Source organism: Monosiga brevicollis, genomic scaffold (assembly GCF_000002865.3).
Source record: "Monosiga brevicollis MX1 MONBRscaffold_23 genomic scaffold, whole genome shotgun sequence".
Classification (NCBI taxonomy): domain Eukaryota; class Choanoflagellata; order Craspedida; family Salpingoecidae; genus Monosiga; species Monosiga brevicollis.
The window spans coordinates 465,184-487,423 of record NW_001865060.1 but is presented as its reverse complement, the minus strand read 5'-3'; the positions used below and the strand labels follow the sequence as shown (position 1 = coordinate 487,423).

The 22,240-nt window shown below is 53.9% G+C and overlaps 5 protein-coding genes across 5 annotated transcripts in view; 2 read left to right on the top strand and 3 right to left on the bottom strand.

The window, feature by feature from the left end:
* Positions 1–251: 251 nt before the first annotated feature.
* On the bottom strand, positions 252–11,826 carry MONBRDRAFT_33730 (uncharacterized protein; the record flags this gene model as incomplete). The annotated part of the gene is made up of 45 exons (XM_001748440.1): positions 11,307–11,826; positions 10,906–11,160; positions 10,695–10,806; positions 10,447–10,579; positions 10,266–10,347; positions 10,010–10,110; positions 9,805–9,919; positions 9,545–9,617; positions 9,045–9,275; positions 8,468–8,533; positions 8,205–8,355; positions 7,970–8,071; positions 7,707–7,834; positions 7,466–7,595; positions 7,335–7,378; positions 6,814–6,903; positions 6,666–6,738; positions 6,386–6,582; positions 6,174–6,253; positions 5,993–6,093; positions 5,737–5,855; positions 5,338–5,430; positions 5,116–5,212; positions 4,844–5,019; positions 4,661–4,754; positions 4,495–4,565; positions 4,240–4,366; positions 4,012–4,072; positions 3,861–3,965; positions 3,660–3,775; positions 3,425–3,528; positions 3,221–3,289; positions 3,061–3,159; positions 2,748–2,948; positions 2,581–2,629; positions 2,378–2,460; positions 2,222–2,282; positions 2,043–2,125; positions 1,859–1,956; positions 1,666–1,740; positions 1,482–1,535; positions 1,332–1,411; positions 1,172–1,233; positions 577–913; positions 252–472 (listed from the first exon to the last, which is right to left on the bottom strand). Exons 1-45 carry the CDS (start codon positions 11,795–11,797, stop codon positions 252–254), a joined length of 5,490 nt encoding a protein of 1,829 aa, XP_001748492.1. The 5' UTR covers positions 11,798–11,826.
* Positions 11,827–12,129: 303 nt separating this feature from the next.
* Positions 12,130–17,914, bottom strand: MONBRDRAFT_28075 (uncharacterized protein; the record flags this gene model as incomplete). The annotated part of the gene is made up of 25 exons (XM_001748439.1): positions 12,130–12,176; positions 12,230–12,456; positions 12,551–12,621; positions 12,693–12,967; positions 13,055–13,236; positions 13,317–13,507; positions 13,573–13,735; positions 13,842–13,932; positions 14,025–14,122; positions 14,220–14,392; positions 14,498–14,589; positions 14,674–14,754; positions 15,029–15,100; positions 15,176–15,237; positions 15,331–15,545; positions 15,629–15,756; positions 15,829–15,945; positions 16,023–16,264; positions 16,360–16,465; positions 16,561–16,630; positions 16,721–16,753; positions 17,038–17,120; positions 17,199–17,343; positions 17,441–17,584; positions 17,834–17,914. 25 exons carry the CDS (start codon positions 17,912–17,914, stop codon positions 12,130–12,132), a joined length of 3,189 nt encoding a protein of 1,062 aa, XP_001748491.1.
* A 329-nt stretch (positions 17,915–18,243) lies between these two features.
* MONBRDRAFT_28074 (uncharacterized protein) lies at positions 18,244–19,101 on the top strand (the record flags this gene model as incomplete). The annotated part of the gene is made up of 5 exons (XM_001748511.1): positions 18,244–18,271; positions 18,384–18,492; positions 18,640–18,726; positions 18,823–18,925; positions 19,045–19,101. 5 exons carry the CDS (start codon positions 18,244–18,246, stop codon positions 19,099–19,101), a joined length of 384 nt encoding a protein of 127 aa, XP_001748563.1.
* Positions 19,102–19,469: 368 nt separating this feature from the next.
* On the bottom strand, positions 19,470–20,612 carry MONBRDRAFT_33729 (uncharacterized protein; the record flags this gene model as incomplete). Its single annotated transcript, XM_001748438.1, has 2 exons — positions 20,122–20,612; positions 19,470–20,029 (listed from the first exon to the last, which is right to left on the bottom strand). The coding sequence occupies exons 1-2, from the start codon at positions 20,435–20,437 to the stop codon at positions 19,470–19,472; spliced, it is 876 nt and encodes a 291-aa protein (XP_001748490.1). The 5' UTR covers positions 20,438–20,612.
* Positions 20,613–20,961: 349 nt separating this feature from the next.
* MONBRDRAFT_28072 (uncharacterized protein) overlaps positions 20,962–22,240 on the top strand; it is a gene marked incomplete at both ends in the record, with an annotated part of 8,168 nt that continues 6,889 nt past the window's right edge. The window contains 3 exons of the mRNA XM_001748510.1: positions 20,962–21,144; positions 21,303–21,941; positions 22,061–22,135. Of these exons, the coding sequence (XP_001748562.1) occupies positions 20,962–21,144; positions 21,303–21,941; positions 22,061–22,135 (897 nt within the window). The remainder of the gene's footprint in view (positions 21,145–21,302; positions 21,942–22,060; positions 22,136–22,240) is intronic.

Below are 22,240 nucleotides of genomic sequence, written 5' to 3'. Positions count from 1 at the left end.
AACCCGTGCGATTATCTATCATCACCAGATCACCTCGCTTTGACGTCCTGACACCCAACAAGCGACACCATAACACAGGACCGTGAACAGGTGTACCAGCTCAGTCGCCTCTATGGCACCCGCCACACCGTTCTTACCATGCATGGCATGCACCACTGATGGAATCAGCTTGAGTGATGGTTTGTCGATTCTGTGCCGCATGCAGCATATGAGCACACCACAAGCACTCACGTGATGCCACATATCTTGAGTCAAGCACCGACCATGAGTACGCCATCACGCAGCTGTCGTCCGTCGGGCCAGCGATAAGTCTCAAAGTCAGACCCCTCAAAGAGGCAGTCCACAACTGGCTCGCCCGCCTCTTGGCGCACACGGACAGCTCGCACGTCAGGCTTTCTGTCCTCGTTGTAGACAGTAAAAGCAAGCATGCCGTCGAAATTGACAGAATAAGACTCGGTTCTTTTCTTTTTTCCTTTTGTTTGTGTTTCAGAAAAAAAAGGGGGGCGAGGGGGAGGGGTTGATCCATTTCAAGCACAGTGCCTTTGTGCTGTACACGCGGATCGCGAGAAACCTTACGTGGGAAAGGGTTGAGCATTGCCGGGCTCATGTTGAACAAACACAACGCCAGCTTGAAGTAAAAGCGTGGGGGCACCAGGCTTGATGCATTGGAAAAAATGGAAATAGAAAGTGATGGCAGACCAATGAGTGCAGAGAGAGTGGCGCACATGGACGCGCACATGAGCGCTATACTTACCACGGTGATTTCATGTGTTGTTGGCAAAGTGCTTGGCTTCATGGCCGGCATGGACTTTTTCCATGTGGCTGGGGCATGCTCCTCTGTGTGGCCACTGTCTGTGGGTCGTGAAGCGAGCAATAGGCAAACGCAAGATGTAAATGCCTTGCAGTTGTCGAACTGGCGGCGTGTGCAAAGCGTGTGCCATTAATGCGCCGATTGACTAACAAAGGTCAACAGCAATCCGGCTGTCATCATAGCTGGCATTGGCGCCCATGGCCGTCGCGCTGAGTGCTCCGTGACCTTCGCTACGTAAACCTGCAAGGCGTGCGTTTGTGCCTTTGGGCAGCCACAAGGGCTGATCGAACGGGGACCGCTGATGAGCCTTGTTGCATGCGCCACAGAAATCTATGCTCGCATGTGGTGCTAGACACGTACCTTGTCTGCCTTTTCATTCGCAAATTGCAGGTCAAAGCCACGGACAGCATTGTCCATTGACGCTGGATAGCGCCCCATCCAAGCGACCAGGAAAGACGTACACGGTGGCCAGTAAGTGCGCAGACATGCTCAAGCAGGATACTGAGGAGTTACAACTTACAGGTGTAAAGCAGGTTGCCCCACAAGCGGATAAATTCGATTGAGTCCGTATGGGCTTTGATGCTGTGTAGGATTTCGCCTCTACGATCAGATAAGGATTTGGATGAGATCATGAAAGCTCCTTGCGCAAGGTAGTGGTGTAGTGACACACCCTTCTGCATGCAGCACCACTGCCTGGCCTCGCAGCGTGCCAACGGCCACCCGACTATAAACACAATCCAAAAGTGCCGTGGAATGAGCTTTCAACTTGCTTGAACACGCTTGCAGCTGAGGGACACACACACACGCGCGCGCATGCACGCAAAAGATCATAGCAAACAACACAACCGGCGTACTCGATGGTGCCCGTCATGCACCAAATGTGCTCGTCCAGCGTGGTTTCCCATAGCAGCCCTTGGTCTTTGGTGCAACTGCATGACAAGCCCAGACAGCATGGATCAGAGGGGCTGGTCAGATGAAAGCATACACTCATACACTGTGGTCTGCGCGCGGGCTTTCTAAGACCACAGGAACTGCGGCAGCACGTACAGTGAGACAGTTTTGTCTCCGTCGCTCAAGGCCACTACAGTGCCCGCCGAGCTGTATGCAAAAGCACCCAACGCCCCGTCGAAGGTGGTAATGACTCGCTAAAAAGCAAGCACGATTGCCTCAAAAGTGAGTCCCCGAGTCGTTGCTCTAGCTTAAACAAGAGGTGGAATGCATGGCGTCTCACCTCCCACGAATGATCAAGAAGGCAGACCTTGTTCCTTCGATCACTGAGCAGGAACAGTTCTCCGTTGCGACTCATATCCAGCCCTGTGTTTAAACCACGCATTGCCCGCTAAGTCCACGTGCAGTCCAGCGACCATTGCGAGGATCGGCAAGCCACACACGCAGTTGCAGCCAACGTACGGCATTGCTCGTCGAGGTCGTCGGCCACGATGGGACTCCTGCGGACAATGTTGCCGTCACACTATCAAAATCAAAGATTGCAAACATGATGAATGATTTGAGGCTGCTTTGCCCATTCAAGCCTGTGCTTCTTCGTGGCGAAGGAGTGATGCGTACGCCAATCTCAACAAGAAAGCCCATGTCCGAGCCTGCAAAAAAGGTGTCATTTGACGGATTTGGCCACACGGTGTGGCAGTGTTCTAAGGGCCACTCATTCATCAGAGTGCACGGTTGAGGCGGAAGATGCTATCGAGATGCAGAGCGATCAAGCAGGCCAGAGCGATCATCGACAGTTTCGGAGAAGTGCCAGCAGTCCTTACCACCAATTTCACCCCGAGCAACTTGGTTGAATCCCTTGGTCTCATATATCTACCGCCGGCAAGCGCATGCATTACATCAAGACCCACCCAAGAGCGTCACAGAGAAGAAGCCAATCGAGTTCTTGACGGGTGGATCCTTATCGCCACCCTCATCGCCAACAACGTACAACGTAGCGGCCAGACCACGGCATGGCGATAAAATACTTGTCATCGCGGGAAAAGGCTACGGCCCGCACCATCCAGTCGAAATTCTCGAGGATAGTGAGACGCTCGCCGTTGTCGGCATTCCACAGTTGAACAGTGCGGTTGTCACACCCCGTAATCAAGGTACTGCCATCATGGCTCATAGCAAAGCCGTGCACACCTCCCTGTGCAGTTTACGCGAGGCAGTAGATGGTTGAGCAAGGCGTGTCATGACACACTTCAAGAGTCAATCGTCTTATCCTGAACCAAGCACGAGACCAGTAATGCGCGGCTCACCGGATGAGTGAGCACGTTGATTTTCATGGGATCCGGCGGATACAGGCAACAGACAGGGGTCACGATGCGTGCACGCGCGTCGACCTCAGCTGTCAAAGCCTGCAAACGTGCGCGCATCAGAGGGCTCAATCAAAACGCCCCAAAAAATCAAGTCGTCTACACGTGCCTCTTCCAATAATTTCTTGATGTATGGGCTGCTGTTGGCGCTCAAACGCAGCCGGCCAAGTAGCTGCCAAGCATCAAGGATGAAATAATTATAAAACAAACAAACAAACAAACAAACAAACAAACAAAAAAAAAAAAAAAAACATGTGACACGCCTGTCCGATGCGAAAGCGTGGGTCTGAGCTTTCGCGGCACTTACTTGAAAAGCCAATTCTCTCTCATCATACGGACTGACGCGCAGGCTCAGCAACAGTTTGCTTAAGGCAGTCTTTTGCTGTTCTTCCAACCGGGCGCCCGGGCGCCCTATAAGGCAATACATTTTTTTTTAAAAAAAAGTTTCAAGCTACGTGAAGGGGAGGGGGTTCTTTTTTCCGACAAAGAAAAGCGAAAACCAATGGGGGGTGTATGTGCTCAAAGCGGCAACAAGGCCTTACCTGCAGCATCAGAGGCGGCTTGTACCAGGGTCAATAGCGCCGATTTGCCCAAGGCAGCCACACTGTGGTATACAAAGGGAAAATGGAAAAAGCATTGCTCCATGACATCCGGCAACCTACTCCGGATTCGGCAGCCCCAAGTTGAGTGAAAAGGTGGGGCCACTTTGGACATAGATTGCTCAAAAAGATCTGCGGTCGTACCGGTCTGCTGCGATAAGTTGGCGTGGCAGTTCCTCGAGCTTGCGAATATTTGGCAGGAAGCTGTGCTCAACAGGGGTAGAAGTGGGCCTCGGTTTGACCAAACAGCTGCAGGTAGCAATCGGTGCAAGAACCAACAAGCTCATGGCCATACCTGCCGTCGTCAGGGTTCACAAAGGCCACTGGCTGGTTCGCCACATAGCGCAGGGCTGCGCCTGCATGATAGCATTAATGATGTAGAAGAATGTTATCGTTATTTTGAACCAAAGCAATGCCAGATCCAGCCGATTTTCCCTTGCCAATGGTGTCACTCATATGCTTGACATCTCGGTCCTTAGACTCGAGACTGAGATCCCTGACAGCACGCGCATTCAAGTGTTACCTTGCACGGGAAGTTGAAAGCGTTGCTGTTGCAGGGGGGTCGAGGAAAAAGGCTTTTCCTCCTCACACCATCGGCCAGAAAAGAAATCCGCCAAGTGACTCGCCAGACGGATAGACTGCTTTCCACCCTACCTCGCCGTAGCATACGAATATTTAGCACAAAAGGCTAAAGCTCGGAAGATCGACACGTTTGAAGTTGATTGCATACTGCGCAACATTGGCCTGGGCCTTGATGATTGCTTGCATAGAGACTTACCAAGTAGCGACGTGCAGCTGCCTCGAAGAACTGGCGGTGGTGCCAGCCCAGCACCTGACCAGAACCACTGCCTGTGTTTGGCCATCATGACAAGAACAAGCAGGATGAATGCGCAAGTAGGATGCGCCGATGGCCCGGCTTGATTGTGTGAAAGTGAGCAGCGTACCCTTGGTCACCAGATAGGGTCCAAGTGCTGAGCGGATCCGGGTCCATAGCAGAGGAGGGAAGCGTCGTTGTGGCGGATACCAGTACTCAAAGACCTGAGGCCAACGTGTATGGCGGTGAGAAGCAAATTTTGCACACCAGATGTGCTGGGATAGGAATAATAAAGTGAGCAGCAGCTACGCACGGCATTCAGCACGTCATCGTCACAGCTCAATATGTCCTCCATCTCGTTGTCCGATAAGCCTCGATAAGCTTGGGTGAGATAGCCCAAGGCATGGGAAATCACTGTGGTGCCGTGGATTTGTTCGAGCTGTTCAAACAAAGACTCGATCATGCCTGGAACGTCAGCAGGCAATGTGCCTGCAACGTTCAAGACAAGCGAATGGGCCAGCAACATTGTTAGCTCCCAAGCATGGAGTATGTGAACATAACGCCCGTCGTCTTTACTGTACGCACATTGTTCCAGTGGCGTTTGTGAGTGCCATGCACTGGCCACATTCAGCGCGAGCCTTGTATAGAGGGGCGTCGGGCACTTGGCGATGGCAGAGCGAAGCTGATACCCGCCATGTCGCCGCCATGTACAAGGGGTAAGGGTGTGCGAGAGAACGAGAGGTTTGCAGATGCCAATGCCATGGACAACAAGTGTCGTGTACGCTTTGCAGGTGTGCACATGCTTACCGTCTGATGCTGCTCGGAGGTCAAAGTGCGGTTGCCAGCTTCGAGCCCACCCGTGATCAAAGCCTGGATATCTTCGGAGTTCAAAGCCGGTACCTATCCGCAGTAGATACAGGCGTGAGAAGCGCTGGCAGCAATTGCACCACAGTAGGGCGGGGCCACACCTCAAGGAAGCAATGGGCGGGCAAGTCTTGTAGAGCAGGAAAGCACTCATATTGTGCTTGAGGTAAGGTGGAGGCCATCAGGTGAACACCCGCAGGAAGCTGGCGTGGCAACCATTGCAGCTGTATCGGGTTCCAAAAGCAATATGCCCGCATGTTAGCTCAGGTCGTAGAACCAACGCGATAGGTCTGTGAGTGAGCAGAAAATTCCTTCCCACTCCCCAAGACAAGAAGGCCTGACCTTACGAGCGCCATTATCGGGCAAAAGTTGATCCAGCGAGTCCAGCACCAGCACCAACGGCGCGGCAGGGCTGGCGAGCTGCAGTGCCTCCTTGAACTGCAGAATCAGTTCGGCAGGTTCTGAAATAGCAGGGGACACGCAGCATCAAGTCTGACTGAGCAGGTGCGCCATCGGGCTGCGAAGACGTCTGTAGCTGAACCTAAGCAGTCCAGCAGTCCAGCAGTCCAGCAAGCTTGCAATCTGCTGGTGTGCTCACCTTGAGCGATGGCGCTGGCATCTTGCACGTCATAGGCCGCACGGATTTGGAGGATGATGGAGCGCAAAAGAGGTAGGAGCGTTGTTGACTCGCTCGAGGTGCTGGGTAGAGCATGAAGCTGATGAGTGGTAGTCTTTCAAGAATTTACCCGCATTGATCAAGTCCAGACACGCGAGCCTACCCCAAGAAGCGCAGCACCAGCGTATGTTGCGGGGACTTTTGCGCCGCAAACTTTGCCGCTGCAGAGGCAACCACGGAACTCTGATTGGATTTTAACCGGGGAATGGACGCATAAGAACAACGCTGCGCATGTCAAGAAGAAGAAGAAGAAGAAGAAGAAAAAAAAAAACAACAAAAAAAAAAAAAAACAACGAAGAGGTAATTTGATCAAACCTTGCCAGAGCCGGAGATGCCGTGAATGATCAGAGGGTTAAGTTGGCCATTGCTTGCTTGAGCAAAGTAGGCACTAGCCGTCTCGATGAGGGCATGTCGGCCCTGAAACGTGCTCACACGTTCACGGCAAAAGCCGTGGTGCCCGGCTGTTTCCGTAAACAGCGGATCTGCGGCATGCTTGCGCTTCCGCTCGGCCACTTGAGTCCAACGCAGAGTGTGAGCCGAGTGTGGCATACAAGCACATCTGAGCTACACCGACGCGACGAGCAGCCTGTCATACCTTCATTGATGCTTTCTTTCATCTTGTTGATAAAGGCGTCACGAAACGAGTGCAAGTATTCGCTGTGCGGGGCCTGAGCCAGGGCAGGTTCAATGAGCGATAGTTTCTCTGCGATTGGGCAGTGACGTCGTGTCCCAAACCCACGTACCTGATTGACATCCAGACCCTTGCCAGGACCCCACCCCTTCACGGAGAAAGGCTGAACATTGGTTAACCCTGCCTGAGGCATGTACTTCTCCTAACAAGTTCGGTCCAGCCGTGAGCACGCGTGAGACTTTGCAACACACCACTATGGATCACAGCAAGATGTTGCTCGGCAAAGGCGAGCGCTTGCCTCCAGCAGCTCCAATTGCTGGCGTGCATCAGGGTCGCGCGTGCCCGAGGTCCCAGCCAGATCCGTGAAAAGTTTGGCAGCAGGATCATCCAAATGATCTAACAATAATGCATGACCATTGTGAGGGCCATGTTGCAGTTGTACCGAGGCAGTTCGTCATGAGCCGATTCGTGCCTGACAAGTCCACAAGAGTCCGCCGAAACCAGACGGTGCGTTTGTTGAGATCGCTCACAAATGGCTGTCAATATCATGGCACGGAGGTGAGGCGGTTGGGCACAGGTACATTGCGTTGAACGAATGCAGTGTCAGAAAAGTGCAGCGAGATGTCTGCTGACCGTAACACGGGGGTCCAGTGCAGCGCGCGTCTCATCCTCCGTCACTATTGGAAAGGGGGAAAGGGGGTAATGGGCCAGGCAGGCAACCAGGGACCACGCGTGTACAGTGACACAATTTTCCACAGACGCACCCGATTGAACATAGGCAGCCAGTCGCTTTTCGGACAAGCGGCCCTCGGCGTGAGCTTTATGAGCTGCCTCTCGCAAGCCCTGCTCTAGTTGACCGAATATAGCCCACCACTGTGCGCTCGCTTCAGCAGCCTATACAAGGGACGTTTGCGGGTTTGTGAGCTCGGACAAATGAATGAATGAATAAATGTCTTAAGCCCAACCCAGGGTGTTGAGCTCTGCGGGCTGTCAATAAGCACGCACCGCCTCGGGAGCCTCTTCACGACCATAGTCCGGCAGCTTTGAGGTGATGGAGCACAGGCGAGCCGTGGGCGGAACAGCGTTGTCATCAATCTCAAACCAGTTTTGCGCCAATTCGAGCGTCTTGCCGTCTAAACCGCCCAACGGCAAGCAACGACAAGGACAACCGCGGCTCTCATCAGCAAAAGACGGCATGCACGAGTAGGTCCGCGTCCAAGAAGGATATCCAGGGGAGTGGTGAGCTGGGCACCACAGCGCACACGCACCCAGATGGCTGAGGATGATATCAAACTCAGATTTGGCAATGACGCTTGGGAAGGGCCGAAAGCCATACTTCTCTGCCAGGAGACTGACAAAAGCATAGCCCTCTAGAGTCGGTCGATAAGACGGTGTTGAGCATGGGCGCGGGATTTCGACACAAAGTGTGCGGTGCCAATCTATGATAGGTCTTTCTCATCATTCCCGTTTTCTTGTTCTGAAGCTGGGCCATCAATGACACACCAGACTCTTGCAAGCAACGGTCAACCTCTGCCAAACAGAGTAGAGCGTGCTCGTGGTTGGCTGCGTGCGCCTTGGTCACACCCCAACGCATGGTGGCCACAGCAAACTCGATGCCTTTGGTGCGGGCGAACGCTTTGAGCTCTGGTACCGCCTGCATGCGCCCAGCCAGCCAGCATCGGAGAATCAGGGCAAAGCCAAGCGAGATTTGCAGAATGTTGAAAGGAGAAGCCATGCCAAGGCGCTTCACTTTGCCACTGGCCTACCTGGGCCAAAATTGTGTTGCGCTCCTCAACTGTATCGGTAAAGGTTGAGGAGAGAAACACGCGAACCTGCGCGTTTTGCAGTACGACGGGAGACCTCGATGAGCGGAGCGTGCGCAAGTTGGCATGGCTTATTTCGCCAGGTCAGCATTGGTGTCCAAGTGTGCGGGCATGAATCATCGCGCCTCCCCCGTGGCAGCGAGCGAGCCCCACGATGGTGCTAGGGCGGGCTCAAACTTACCTTGCCCGTGCCGAGGCCATCAAGTGCGGCCACATCGCCGCGCAAGATCCTACTCCGTAGCTCAGCCATGTTCTCGGACCACAACCGAATGACAAGCCCGTAGCTGCACAGCAACATTGACAGTGAGTCAGGCACGATCGGTTCCCACCATCAACGCCCCCTTCCCACCCTCCTTGCGACGTGAACCCCAACATGCGCGCATGGGAAGATCAGACTCACATCTGGAAAGAAGAAAAATGCCCACTGACCACTGATTCCGATTCTAATCCTCCGCTCCCGCCCCTCTTTTGGCTCCTGGCCCAGTGTTTGCTATTGCGGCGATAGGGAGCGCCAACTCACCAAGGGACCAACCAACTGGCTCACGAGCTCCTCCTTTCCTCCTCTTGACGCTGTGGGCCTAGGTATCCCACAGTTACCCTTGTCACACTTTTTCCCATGGGCGGGACAAATCAGGAGAAGAGAAGAGAGAGACAAGAGACAAGAGAGATCACGAGAGAGAGAGAAAGAGAGAGAGAATGAGAGAGAGAGAGAAAGAGAGAGATGAAAAAACACAGAGAGGAATAGTAATAACTAAGAGAGAGAGAAATAGAGAGTTGAGAGAGTTTGAGAGAGTTTGAGAGAGTTCGAGAGAGTTTGAGAGAGAGAGAGAGAGAGAGAGAGAGAGAAGTTGAATTGGTAGACAAGCCAGATAGACGAGAACAAAAGCACACGAAGAAACGGCACAACTACCACATGAGAGAGAAAAAAGAGAAAGTGTGTGTGTGTTCAACACACATCCTAAAAATAACGTCCAAGACCAACTTTGGAAGCCTGACGGCAGCAGCAGTGTGTGCGTTCACCAAAAAGAAGGAGATTGATGCTTCGGCATATGGCAGTCTTCTGTGGTCCTCCTTTGTGTCTTTGCTCGAGTTGCTTGCGCCAAAGAGAAACAAAAGGAGCATCGAATTGGCAGGCGGATCATGAAAGACTGTTTAGTTGACCCATCTCAATTTTTTTTTAAAAGATCCTTCTGCAGTGCGCCACATGGAAATGGTCTTAATAGCGCAGCTCTGGGTGTTTCTTGTTGTTCCATCGATCGAGGCTGTTCCAGAAGGCATACATGGCCGTGGCGTCCAAGTGACGTTGGTTCTCATTCAGGGTCAAAACCTCGACATCCCACTCGCGAATGTTTGCATGAATTGGCTTGCCCTGATACGTGAAATGAAAGCCTTTGTCTGTAGCAGTTGCAGGTGAAGCAAATAAAAATGAGAAAGCATACAAGAAGGCACCGTCCATTAGCTAAAAAAAGAGCCAAGCCTGCTTACATTTGCTGAAAATATCGACCGGTCGATGACCATCGAGTGTCTCTGGCCACGATTTAAACTGCCAGGCCGGGCCTTGTACAATTACCGCAACCACACGTAACCTAGAGATTAGCGTCACAGGGTGCCAATGTTGAGTGAGACTCGAGGCAGTGGCCCCGAATGTCAATCCTGCAACGCGCTTCAACAAGCATGCACTGCTGAACAGTCACACACACACACACACACACACACACACATTTACATCGCAGCAACCAACCATTGCTCCGATGTGAGAATGTTGGGATTATCCACAATCTTGTAGGGAACTGTCTCGCTCTGCTTCTTGCGCTGGATGATGACTAGGAAATACAACACCATGCCGGCAAGGTGAGACGTTTCAAGTTGTGGTGATTGGTGCGCCAGACCCCGGATGGCTGTGGGAAGGCTGCTCATTCTACCTGTGGAGGGCTTCTCGGCATTTTGTCGTAAAAGATCCGCGGTCGATGTAAACTCGCCCTTCTCCAAAAACCGTTTGATGTTGTACATGGTCAGCAAGCATTGCGTGCCGGCAGGAACGATGATGATCGGCGTCTAAACGAGTATTTGCACCCCAAAAAGCAAAGTTCTTTGAGCATGGTGTGTGGCCTTATTCGTCAAAAGTCAAGGCGGGAACGAGGGAAACTGCTTGCTGAGCCTGCATACACACCCGCTTGGTTTTCTTCCGGGCCTTGGGCACGTCGGGCTCCTTGGTCTGTGTGGTGCGCCGACCGTCGAGATCGGGCAGGAAAGACTTGGATGGATTGACATCATAGTCACCCCTGCGCAGCAGAGTCGATATGACATGAGGGCAGTGGGTTGCTTGCACAGGAACAGAACTTCAGAATGCCAGCAGCAGGTATGAGTGCCGTCGGGCGCACCGATTTTCTTGACGACCAGCCTGTTGGTAACGATCGTAGCCACGCGACGAGGTGGAATTTGTCGCTTCGGCCCGCGCCTCGCGGTGTTTGGAGCGCAGATTGGTGAGAATGGGCAGGACTTTTTCCAACGAGGCGCCTCGGCAACGGAGCACGCTTGAGCGGGTGTCGTAGACACGTTCGCGGCGCATAATCTTGGCCAGTAAAGGGTCTGTTCGACCCACCGCATCTGGAGCAGCTGTCGCATCCCCAGATCCGCTGGACATGGTGCCATTGCCAATCGGTGACCACACGAGTGAGTGCAACGCAGGGTTGGACGGGAGCGGGTTGCTTTCGTGATGTTCTCAAAGGGGGGGGCAGAAGGGAGGTCAATGGGCGCTCAATGTGTCAGATGTGCTACATACCTGGTAGAAACTGGTTGCGCTGTATCTGTGTGAGCGCGTTTGGCAGCTGGCTCACCACTCTGTGCAGGGGCCGTGGCGGAAGTTGTGGCTGTGGTCGTGGTTGTGGTATCAGAGCGTCCCGGCTCGGCAGTGCCAGGGGCGCTACTGCCTGATTTTGAGGTCGGGACCGGGTGACTCGGCAGAGGCTTGAGGATAGCACAAGTGTCGCTTTTGCCTTGCAAGTAGTCTAGCAGTGCTTTTCGATCAGCACGCGCGACCGTCGGCACGCCCGCGTTCTTGCCGTCCAGCACATACTGGGGATGGCTCGTGTCCAGCTTCTGCAGCAGAAAGACAATGGTTTGCACAGTGTAGTATTGGTCATCACCCGTGTTTCTGAACGGCGTTTGCGCTTCCTTGGGCAAGGTCTGGTCCCCAAACTCATAGGTCGCCTCCCCCTCGCCAATGGTCTCGGGCTTGGCGCTATATGCGCGCAGCAATGCTGCCGTCTCCATCCTCGCGATGCGATGCGATACGATGCGGTGGTGGTGCTCAAGACAAGAACAATGTTGACTGGCCAAGGCATCTGCCATTTGGTAGCATTGCGGTGTTTTTTTTTTTTTTTTTTTCTTCTTTTTTTGTCATCAATAATTTGAATGGCCAAATTTCTGTCCAAGTCTATGAAAGGGGGAACCCGCGAGCTTCTGCTTTTCCAGAGATGTCAGTCAAACTGATCCATGGATCGAGTTGGCCACCAATCACAGGTCAAGCAGACACGCCGAGATTTTGACTGTGCTTTATTGTCGGCACATGTGCCAATGACATCGCAGGCAAAACAAGTCGCCGTCTAAAGCAATGTGTCTTGGACCCAGTCTTGCTGGCATCGCTTTTTCGCTAATCAAGAAAGGCGAGGGCGTCAGTGAGACTGCAAGGCACACGGCGCGCACTTGTCTGGCATTCTTTGCCCCACATCTGGCGAGGCCGTTTTGTGGGTGTCTCGGCCCGCATCCCAGGCTGCGCTCCCCAATCTCGTGGCTGGGTTTCTAGACGCGGCGCCGTCTCTGTTTGCTGGATCGGAATTTGTGAAGCCTCGGTTGAGCCACTCTGTCTTTGAGGAGTGCGCTTCTCGCTAAGCAGGGGTGATGTTGGCAGCCACGAGGCTTGCGCCCCAAACCTAAGAAGAAGCCATGGTTAAGCCACCAAGAGCGGCATGCAGTCACGATGTGCCTGGGAAAGGAGTCCCATGGCTCAAATTTTTGAAATCCGACCTTGAACGCAGATGCTGGGCATCGCGGGCAAGAGGCTCTGGCACAGGAGACTTCATATCGGTCTGCGCCTGCTGCCAAACCCCCGATCAAGTGAAGAGCAGACATTTTACAGCGGCACAAAACCAAGCTGTGGCAGACTTACTGCAAAAACCCGTAGTGTGTGCTGCGGAATCACCTGCAGCTCTGGTGGCACTCTACTCTCCGTGTGTGCTCCAGCGGAGAGCTGATTTGATTGGCTTGTGCAAGCCGCCATGTTGAAGTCCTTGTTCATCACCCGAGTGCCATCCTCGCCGCGCTTTTGAAAGCGTGCACCGGTCTTTGGCTGACGCTTGGCATTGCGGCTGTTTTTTGTCGCTGCAACGGGCTTGTGCTCGACGTGACTCTCCTCTTCCTCCTCGTCCAGGCCTTCAAGCAGGGCTGTCAAAACGCGTGCGAGGTGAAATGTTCTTCTTGTAAAAGCACTTGTACGAAGCGCCGCAACGCTCTGCCAGCTAGGCCCCTTACCGTCAATATCCAGTTGGGAGCTGCGCTGCCCCCCAGGCTTGGCAGCAGCAGCAGCAGCCACTTCCACACGCTGGTTCACCCCTGCCACGTCACCATGCACCAGGTGCGCGACAAGCGCCGATGTAGCCGTGCGGGGCCCTTGGAACCACTTGCTGAAAGCCCCTTCCATTAAAAAGGTTCCGCTGCAGTCATTTTCGCGTCAGCAAGGGTGAGCTGGGCCGGCATCCAACATCTGACCTTCAGCGCCATCCCATCAACAAACCTGATGCGTTCTGCCAGCAAAATGCAACTGCCGTCGAGCACCAGAAGGAAGAGGGGTGCTTTTGATCCGCACACCCCAGCCAGCAGCGTGACTGTGACGTTCCATGTTGCATCACCTCCCGCCACCAGCTCCACTTGAAATTGTGGCAGCTTGCTCACTTCACTCGCCACCTGGATTGTGCGCGTTGTGTGCTATGAACAGACACATGGACATTTGGATGCTTTTAAGATTGCGACAAGCAGAACGAGATCCTTACCTTTTCTGCGAGGGTAGGTTTTCCCAAGAGTGCATGGAGTTGGGCTGAGGAATAGCTGCGGAGCTTTTGTGCGCTGTCCACGCCTGCATTTACAAGCTGTAGCGATGTGTGGCGACCTACGCTCTTAAACTGTAATGCGATATGCGGCGAGTCCCACCAAATGCTGTTGTGGCATTGATTGATAAGGGGGATGGTTAGGTAGATCGCATGGGAACAAGTTCATACCAACCCAGGCTACATCAGTACATCCCAGGGACAGCTGTTCCTACCGAGCTCGCAGCGATTGTCCTAGCTGCAATGCAGTTAACAGTGCTTGCGCAGGTACTTGTCGGCGTGAGATCCACACCAACTCGATAAAACCTGCGATCATACGTCACATCAGGAGTGTGCCAGAGGGCTGCAATTACAAAATTGCTACCGAGCAAGGGCTCATGACCGTCATAACATCGTACATTGGGCCAAGCGGTTGGCAGTGCGCAAGGCACTCTGGGTGTCCTGGTTGAGCTTCCACTCTTCCACGCGCAGCACGCCCAGAGCAGCTTGCACCAAGCTATGGAAGCCAGCACGCTCTGATGAATGATGCAGCTGCTCGTGTCTCATGATCTTTGCAGCCGTGCCCCAGTGGCCCTCTTCTTTTAGAAACTCACCAATTGACCTTCATGGCCGTGTCGCGAATACAGCCTCGGCCCTCTTTCATGGGGAAACGAATCGGTTCGCTCTGATCCTTTTTCGTGGGCACGTTGAGCTTCTTGAGCGGAGTCTTTTCATTGCGACGCAAACGCAGTTCTTGGAATTCTTGCGCAGCGCAGAGCAGCTTAAGCTTCGTTGATGCGGCACGATGCACGGCGTAAATTAGCAAATTCGTTTAACGCGCGCTTGTGTCAACAAGAAGCACATGTCATGCGAAAAGCCGGTCAGACCGCACCATGTCCGCCATATCCGTCGCCTCCAACATCTGCTGAAAGAGCTGGTAAGTGGCAAAAGCCACATAGTAGCGAGCCACTAGACCCCCAATGGCTAGCCTCCATGAAGCATGAAGCCCGGTCGTGAAGGGTGGGAGAAATGGTGGTCCTTGAATCGGGGAGGGTGTGCACCACAAACCTGTGGGGCGGCACTCGAGAAGCTCATTCATGCTGATCAGGCCCGCAGCATCGAGGCGATTCAACTGTTCGGTCGCCACTCCTAAGCAAACGATATGGTGCAGCGTTTCAGTTCAACATCGAGCCCTGACATGGTGGGTATCAATCGCCGTGCCCAACGACTAACGATCGAAATGGCGCGTTATAGCTTGCTCGTCGGTCGTCAGGCGCGCATCTACCAGTCATTGCACAGCCAACACGCTGTTGTCAGCTGGTTCAGAGCGGTGGCCGCCTTTGTTGTTGTTGTGAAAGAAACGAGACAATAGGCATCCGGTCTGCCAGATTATTCAAAAATGCGTCGTACAACGTAGACCGACCGTAGAGTTTAGGGGCTTGAAGCACGCGGCGGTAGAGAAAAGAAGATTTGAGCCAGGCGATGGCATCTTCCACTATTGCCATTGACGTCCAAGACTTGAGCGAAAGCGCGAGCACATTGGCTTTACAAAGTGACTGCATCGACACACCGCAAGTGATGGTACCCAGCGTGACCTCGGCGTTGACGTGCTCAATGATGGCCTTGTGCAGACTGCAAGCATCCATGCCCCATCCAGAACCAGTCGAGCATAAGAGCTGGTTGTCGTGCGCCAGCAATTTTACCAAAGCCCCGCAACAAACATACTGTGATTCAACGGTTTCCCTGCCACCGGCCAGGTTGGCATATTTATCATGGTGGGACCGCGTAGTCACAATAATGGCAACGGCTTGGTGATCATATTGAGGCCGCCCGGCGCGGCCGATCATTTGCAAAACCTTGATGTCTGGTAAATCTTGCGTCTGACCGCCCGTGTACTCCTTGGTCCCCTTGATGATCACCATATAGGCGGGCAAATTGACCTGCCAGACCACCGCAGTCTCAAGTCAGCAGACAGGCCTTCGGGACCAGTCTTTGCAAAGTCTGTAGCGTCATGGTCACTCACTCCCATGGCCAACGTTGAGGTGGCAGCCAAAAAAGCAATATGACGGTCACGGAAAGCCTGCTCGACCAGCCCGCGATCATGCGGTGTCATTTGTCCATGGTGGACCGCGACGCCCATGTTTAACAGGCCTAGGATGAGATGTAAGTGAGAACTTGCCAAGAACTATGTGGCGAGTGGAGTGCTTTGGTCCCACATCAGACCTGCCAGCTGGCGATCATTTACGCTGCGAGCCACGGCCGTCAGGTTTGCTGTGGGGGTGGAGGCGCATCGCTGCTGCTGTTGCTGCTGTCGCTGTCGAGCGAGCCCAATAGCACGAGCTGGAATATACGGGATTGGAACGACTTGAGAATTGATGTGGATTGTCAGCCTGCGTTGCAGATTAAAGCGACCATACCTGTTTCGTAGGTGCTGCGTTGGGTCATGCAGAAGCAGATGGTGGGGTTTCCTTGGGGGTTGTGTTGTTGGACGATGGACGGAAGATGGTTGTTCAAGTACTTGTCAAACTTGTGCTCGTCGCCTGGGTGCTCAAAGCCAGGGAAAGCACGTACGATGGGACTCAAGGGCACGGGGCGGAATTCAGGACCAAAGACATGCGTGAAGGCACGCCGGTCTTTGCTTTGAAGCCAGGCTGCAATGCTGTGATTTGAAATAAACACGCTAGTTAGTGGACGAGGGCTATCACGCACAAGTCAAGGCACCAGTGTGTACTGTCGCAACCGTGGCAGACGCACTCTTGAATATTGGGGCAGGTCGCTGAGACGGCGACTACTCGTGTTGAGCGACCTTGACCATCACTCATGGACATGGTACGGGTGACGATGCACTCTACAACTGGTCCTGGGAGAGTAAGGAGGGGGTAGGGGGGTGAGTGGAGACAGTCAGTTATATAGATCGCCAGCGAATGCTCGTGGCAGGGTGAGCCCGTGGCAAACCTCGGCGCTCGTCAGTGAGCAAATGAACTTCGTCCACCATGAGCAAGGCCACCAATTTGTCCCGCTTTGTCTGCACGCGAGATGGGGTGCAATAGACAAAACGTCACGGCTCACTGCAGGCAAGCTAAAGAGGCTTTGGGGCAGACTGGTCCATGCCTACCTTGAGTTGACGGGTCAGGCTGTCCCATTTCTCCTACGCACGCAACCAAGAGGTGGTATACGTTCTCGGGTTAAAATAGCATGTAGCCCACAGACTAGTACAAAAGGAAGTAGCCAGAACAGGGATGATACGAAGATACGAGTGACCAACGGGAGTCGTGATGATAAGGGCTGCTGTCCGGAGTTCGCTCCAGGCCAGGTAACCTGCGGCAGGGCGTTTGATACAAGTTTGTCAGCCATCCTCTGAGGTGGGATTTCTAGCCCGGGCTGGCTTGCGGACGAGTCCAAACCGAGCACATTACCAGAATCGCCCGTTACGTGCATGACCTTGAGGCCCAGTCGAGCAAATCGAGGATGCCAGTCAGCATATCGCTCATCGCAGAGCGCCTTGATCGGGGCCACTGGCACGCCGGAAGAGCGTCAAGGTGGCGAACGGGATTGAAAGAGACTCTAAAACCATCTCTTGAGCCGATGCGTACCGTAAATGCATTGCGCCTCTGGATGCCCTCCACCTGGTACATACTGAATCTCTTTGAGGTAGTGGAGCATGGCAAGCTCAAAGAGGACTGTCTTGCCACACCCGGTCGGGGCACTAACCACGAGGTTGCCATCTCCTTCAAAGACCTGAGCACAGCACAATAACATGAAAACACCATGAAACGGGTGGTGCGTGTTGACCTGGTACCGAGCCAAGCATCACAGCCACTGGCCCTTGACGCACGTCTTCAAAGACCTGGGACTGCACGGCGTTGAGTTGCTCAAATGCGAAAAAGCCGTCATAGCGTGGGTCTAAGCACACGAGCTCACAGTGAGGGGGCTTGGCAAAGCAACTGGATCTGGTTGGTATCTGGCTACTGGTGGGTACCTAGAAATTGTGCGACGGGCACATGTGCAGCACATGGCGTGGACGCCCCGGTGCAGACCCCCACGTTTGAGGTTGGGGATTCGCGGGCCATGGGTGGAAGCTGGATGACTGGACGGGGGGCACATCGAGCCTGGCCCGGGTACGTGGGTCCAGGCAAGACCCTTGATTCGGGGGCTACCACCACATTGGCGGCGCTGAGCTGGGTCCTCTCGGGGAGCGATTGAGCGCTGTCGAGACTGGGTGGAAGACTTTGCAGAAATGTTGCTTGCTGCGGTGATTGGCCAAGCTCGGGTTCGGGCTGTGGCGGGGTTGGGCGACGCGTTTCTCCATGTCTGCCGCTTCTAGATGCAGGGGTCTTGCTACTGGCCTTTTCTTTCTGGGGCACTGTCCGCTTGATAGGTGGCCGAAACCCTCGTGCTGCCCGCGTTGGCGGTGGAGGGCCACAGGTTCTCTCCATAGTTGATGAATTGTCGACAAAATGACTTCTTTTCCCGCCAAAGATGAGGTGAACCGTAGCTTTTGACACATTTTGAATGACACAAAACTTTCGCCTGCTGTTTTCCCTCTCTCGATTTTTTTTTTTTTTTTTTTTTTTTTTTTTCCGAGGGTTGTGCACTTGAGCCAACGGCAGTGGCATAGCGTGGCCGGCAGAGCAGACCATGGCAGCTGAGGCTGACACAACACCAGGTATGGGCTCATGGTTTTTCTGTTGGCCAGATAACGCATGGCCTTTTGATATTTTGGTGTATCCGGGCAACCTTCGTCCGAGTCTGATGTCGTTTTCGCTTGGTTCTGATAGCGCTGCGCGCTGCGGAGAAGGCCGTGGAGGAGGCAATTCAGCATCTGCATGCGGCGGGTATCAGCTCCTTAGATGTCAAGGCTGGTAGCAGGGACGTTGCAAACCACATGTACGTGCCCTGTGCAGTACATAGCGGTGGCATCCATGTGCTCGGCTTGAGCCTCATCATGACCCCCGCAAGCCGATCACTTGCACAGATTTTTAATGTGCTTAACCTCACCTCTGGGTCACCTGACTGTCCTTTGCTTTCTCACAGTGCCAAGTTTTCGGATAGCCTTCTTGCAATGGAGGCAGCCGCCACAAAAATCGATCCAAATCAGACCATCCCCGCAGATTTGCTCAAGTGAGGACGATCAGCTGGAGCCCGTGCACTTGTGCTTTGCTAGGCGCGAAGCTGCATGTCTTATCTTCTCAAACGAAAATATTTGCTGTCTGATAGAGCCGTGGATGCCAATGAGGCACCGGAGGAGTATACCATTCGAAAGCTTGAGGAGCTGAGTTTGAGTCTCGCCTCGCTGGATGCTTCGCGTCACAGCTACAAGGTCGGGCGCGTCGGCTCATCGTGTTTCATAACGTTTGAGAAAACCTTTGAGTCGTGGCTAGCATGGCCTTATTTGCTGCTGCTGCCATCACAAACTGATGCGTGCAACCATGCTTTTAGGAAGTCAAAGAGTCCATCGAGGCTGAGTTGGCCGATTTGCTGAAGGCAACACCCTGATGCTTATAAAAGCATCGCCATTTTCTCGCCAATGTTTCTGAGTGTTGGGCTAAACCCTGGTCCATCTCCGTCTCCCTGCCGTCCTTTTTTTTTCAGGCCACCTTACATATCATTGTTTCTTCTCCCCTCCGTTTGCGTCTCTTCCTCCTCTTCTCTGCCTTGTGCCCTTTTGATCGACAACCTGAGCAAGTAATTGAAAAATTTATAGTCCTTCACGTGGATGATTAGCTGAGATTGTGGGGGGGGCTTCGATTGGTTAAGAAAAGTCGGCACGGAGAAAGGCAACGTGGCAATTTGTCGGATAGGAACAGACAACAAGATTCAATACACTAACATACAAGGACCGGCCGGGTCAATAGACGCCCAGCCTAGGCCGTGGATTCCGTGGCGGCACTGGTTTTGCAAATGGGCAGGGCCACAATGAGGGCATCCCGTGGTGAGAGCGCCGAAGAGTCAACAGGTTCGGCGACCTTGGTTGCAGCGCTGTCGATTGGACGGGCAGAGCTTGGGCGGGGCGCTTCAGCAAAGAGGTTAATAGTGGTACTAAAGCTGGAGGTGAGAGTGGCATATGCGTCCTCGGCGTCCTCGGCACCTTGACTAGCCACGGCATCAACGAGGGATTCGGTCTTGCCGGGGCTCGACTTGAGCACGGCGGGCACGCTCAGGGTGGGTGCATATACAAACATGCTGATGGTCGAGGGAAAGCGGCTGGACAGATCCGAGTAGGCATCTTCCTCGATAAAAAGCTTGCGAGAGGCCGGCGTGTGCGGGTGGTCTGCTTTGGCAATGGCTTCCAGCGGCGTGGGCGTCTCGCACGGCAGCGGAGAAGAGAACATGGCGATGGAGCTCGGAAACTTTGAGCTCATGCTGGCATAGGCGCTCTCGCCCAAGTAGTCCACCTCGTCAACGTCCTCCCCGTGGGCTTTGGCTAAGCGATCCAGCAAGCAAGCAAAGCATCGGATCAGCACCCGCCAACGAGCGCAGCAAGCGCTGGTGCGCGAGAGCTGAAGAAGAGCTTACCAAGAACGCGCAGGGTTGCTGCCTCCTGGGCCTTGAGCTCTTTGAGGCGTTGCGCCTCCTCCTCTCGGCGCTGCGCCTCCTCAAGGGCTCGGACGGCATCCTGCTCGTCGGCGCGCTTGTGAAGATATCCGGCGATAAACGTGAGCGGGTCCGTGGGCCGCTTCAGCACACACTGTGAAATGGCATTCACCAGCATGTCGCCGACCGTCTCGCGAAGATAGGCTGCATCCATGTTTGCGATTGATCCGCCACCAGAGGAACCCTGGGTAGATGCCAGCAAGTGAGAAACAAGCACACCCGTCAGGAGCAGAAGCATCAATGAATGGAAGACGACAGCACTGAGAGAAAGCCTCCAACGCCACGAAAGCCAGAGATATCAGCCCATTACAGCGCAAACGATGCCCCTGCAAAGTTCGAGCAGCACAAGCCCCGCGCGCAAGGGCCAGCAGGGCGGGCGGAAGGTCGCGCGCGCGTGCGGAGCCAGGCTTCTCTCCTTCTCACCGAAGAAAGAATCTGAACACGAAGCGAGCTGTTGCCAAGCGCCAACAAACCCCAACACACACACACACACACACACACTCTCTCTCTCTCTCTTTCTCATTTTGTCAGAATAAATGTCAGAATTACTGGGTGTTGTTGGCAACATATGTTGCAAATCAATGGTCCGAAAAAAATTTTGATCAACATCCTGAATTTCAAAAAAAAAAAAAACCAAAAATTTCTCCTTTTCACAAGTGTGTGTGTGTTGTTGCCGCTGTTTTTGCGACCTCGGGGCTGGCTGATGAGCGCTGCTGAAGGCAGCGCTTTTGGCCCAGCGGGGGCCTTGGGACTCATGAGAGGATGAGTCACTCAAGTACCGTGATGGCGAGCAGCCAGCGTCGCGGCAAGCAAAGGCCCGCTGGTGTGCGACACGAGCAATACGGGCTCCGGCAACCGCATGGCCGCATTAACACCAGTCGGGATCAAGGCGCCGGAGCTCAGCGGCGCGCCGCCAGTCGCGAGCGCAATCGTCATTTGCTCGAGGTGAGAACGCAGGTGCTTCATCTTCTTTGTTGTTGTTTTTTCCCGCTCCTCGGCTTTGATCATAACCGTCAACAGTGTCCATGTTTGGGCTCGACTCATGCCGCAGCCCGGTTTCTGTTCCCTTCGCGCTGGACGGGGTATCGCCGTGCTGACCACAGGAATTCAAAGAGCTGACCCATGAGCTTCGTGACCAGATTGAGCGCAAACAGCATCCCACATTTTACCCGCGGACGCAACAACCTGGCCCAGCTGCCTCCAGTCATGGCCCAGCCCCTGGTGGCCAGATCCTGTACACGGCTGATGGGCGGCCCATGATTCTCCTCCCCTTGGAGAACAGTGCCAGTCTCAACGCTACTACCAGGCCAGCCAACCCAGCAGATCATAGTTCGACCTGGTTTGATCCTCAACCCCAGGCACAACCCTCCCACGCCCCTTCATCTGTGAACCAAACAGGATCTACGAGTGCACGCCAAGCAGGGGCATCTGCGGGCATTACCGGTACTGCCGGTCATGCCTCGCCCCAAACAGGACAGCCCGGATCAACTTCAGCGCCAACTCCAATTTCCACCCCTGCACCCAGTCGGGCCACTGTCCCATCACATCTGCAACGTGTTTCGGTGGCGCCTGCCGCCGGTATGTCCCCGGGCACGCCAGACGCCAGCGACGTTTTAGACAATAGCATGGCACAAAGCCAAACCCACATTTTGGAAACTCAACACGAAGCCGAGGCGGTCCTGGCCGATCTCCAGCGCCACGCCCTCGCTCCCCTAGACCCCAGCCTGAGCATTGAGATGAAGGTTCGACCAGCTTCGGCTTTGACGCCAACGGGCCTGAATCTCGCGTGATAAGCTTGTCCGCTCTCATCTACCTGCCTTTTCTCTACTGTACCCAACTTCCTCTCGCACCATTGGCGTAGACCTTGAGACGAATGCAGCTGGTCGAACAGACACATGCCACTCAAGAGCTGGAGCAGGAGCTCACCGATCTCATGGTACCTCACAGCCTTTTGCTATGTCGCTCCCTCGTTTTTTTTTTTTTTTTTTTTTTTTGGTTTTTTTTTTTTTTTTTTTTTTTTTGGNTGCCCCCCCCCCCCAAA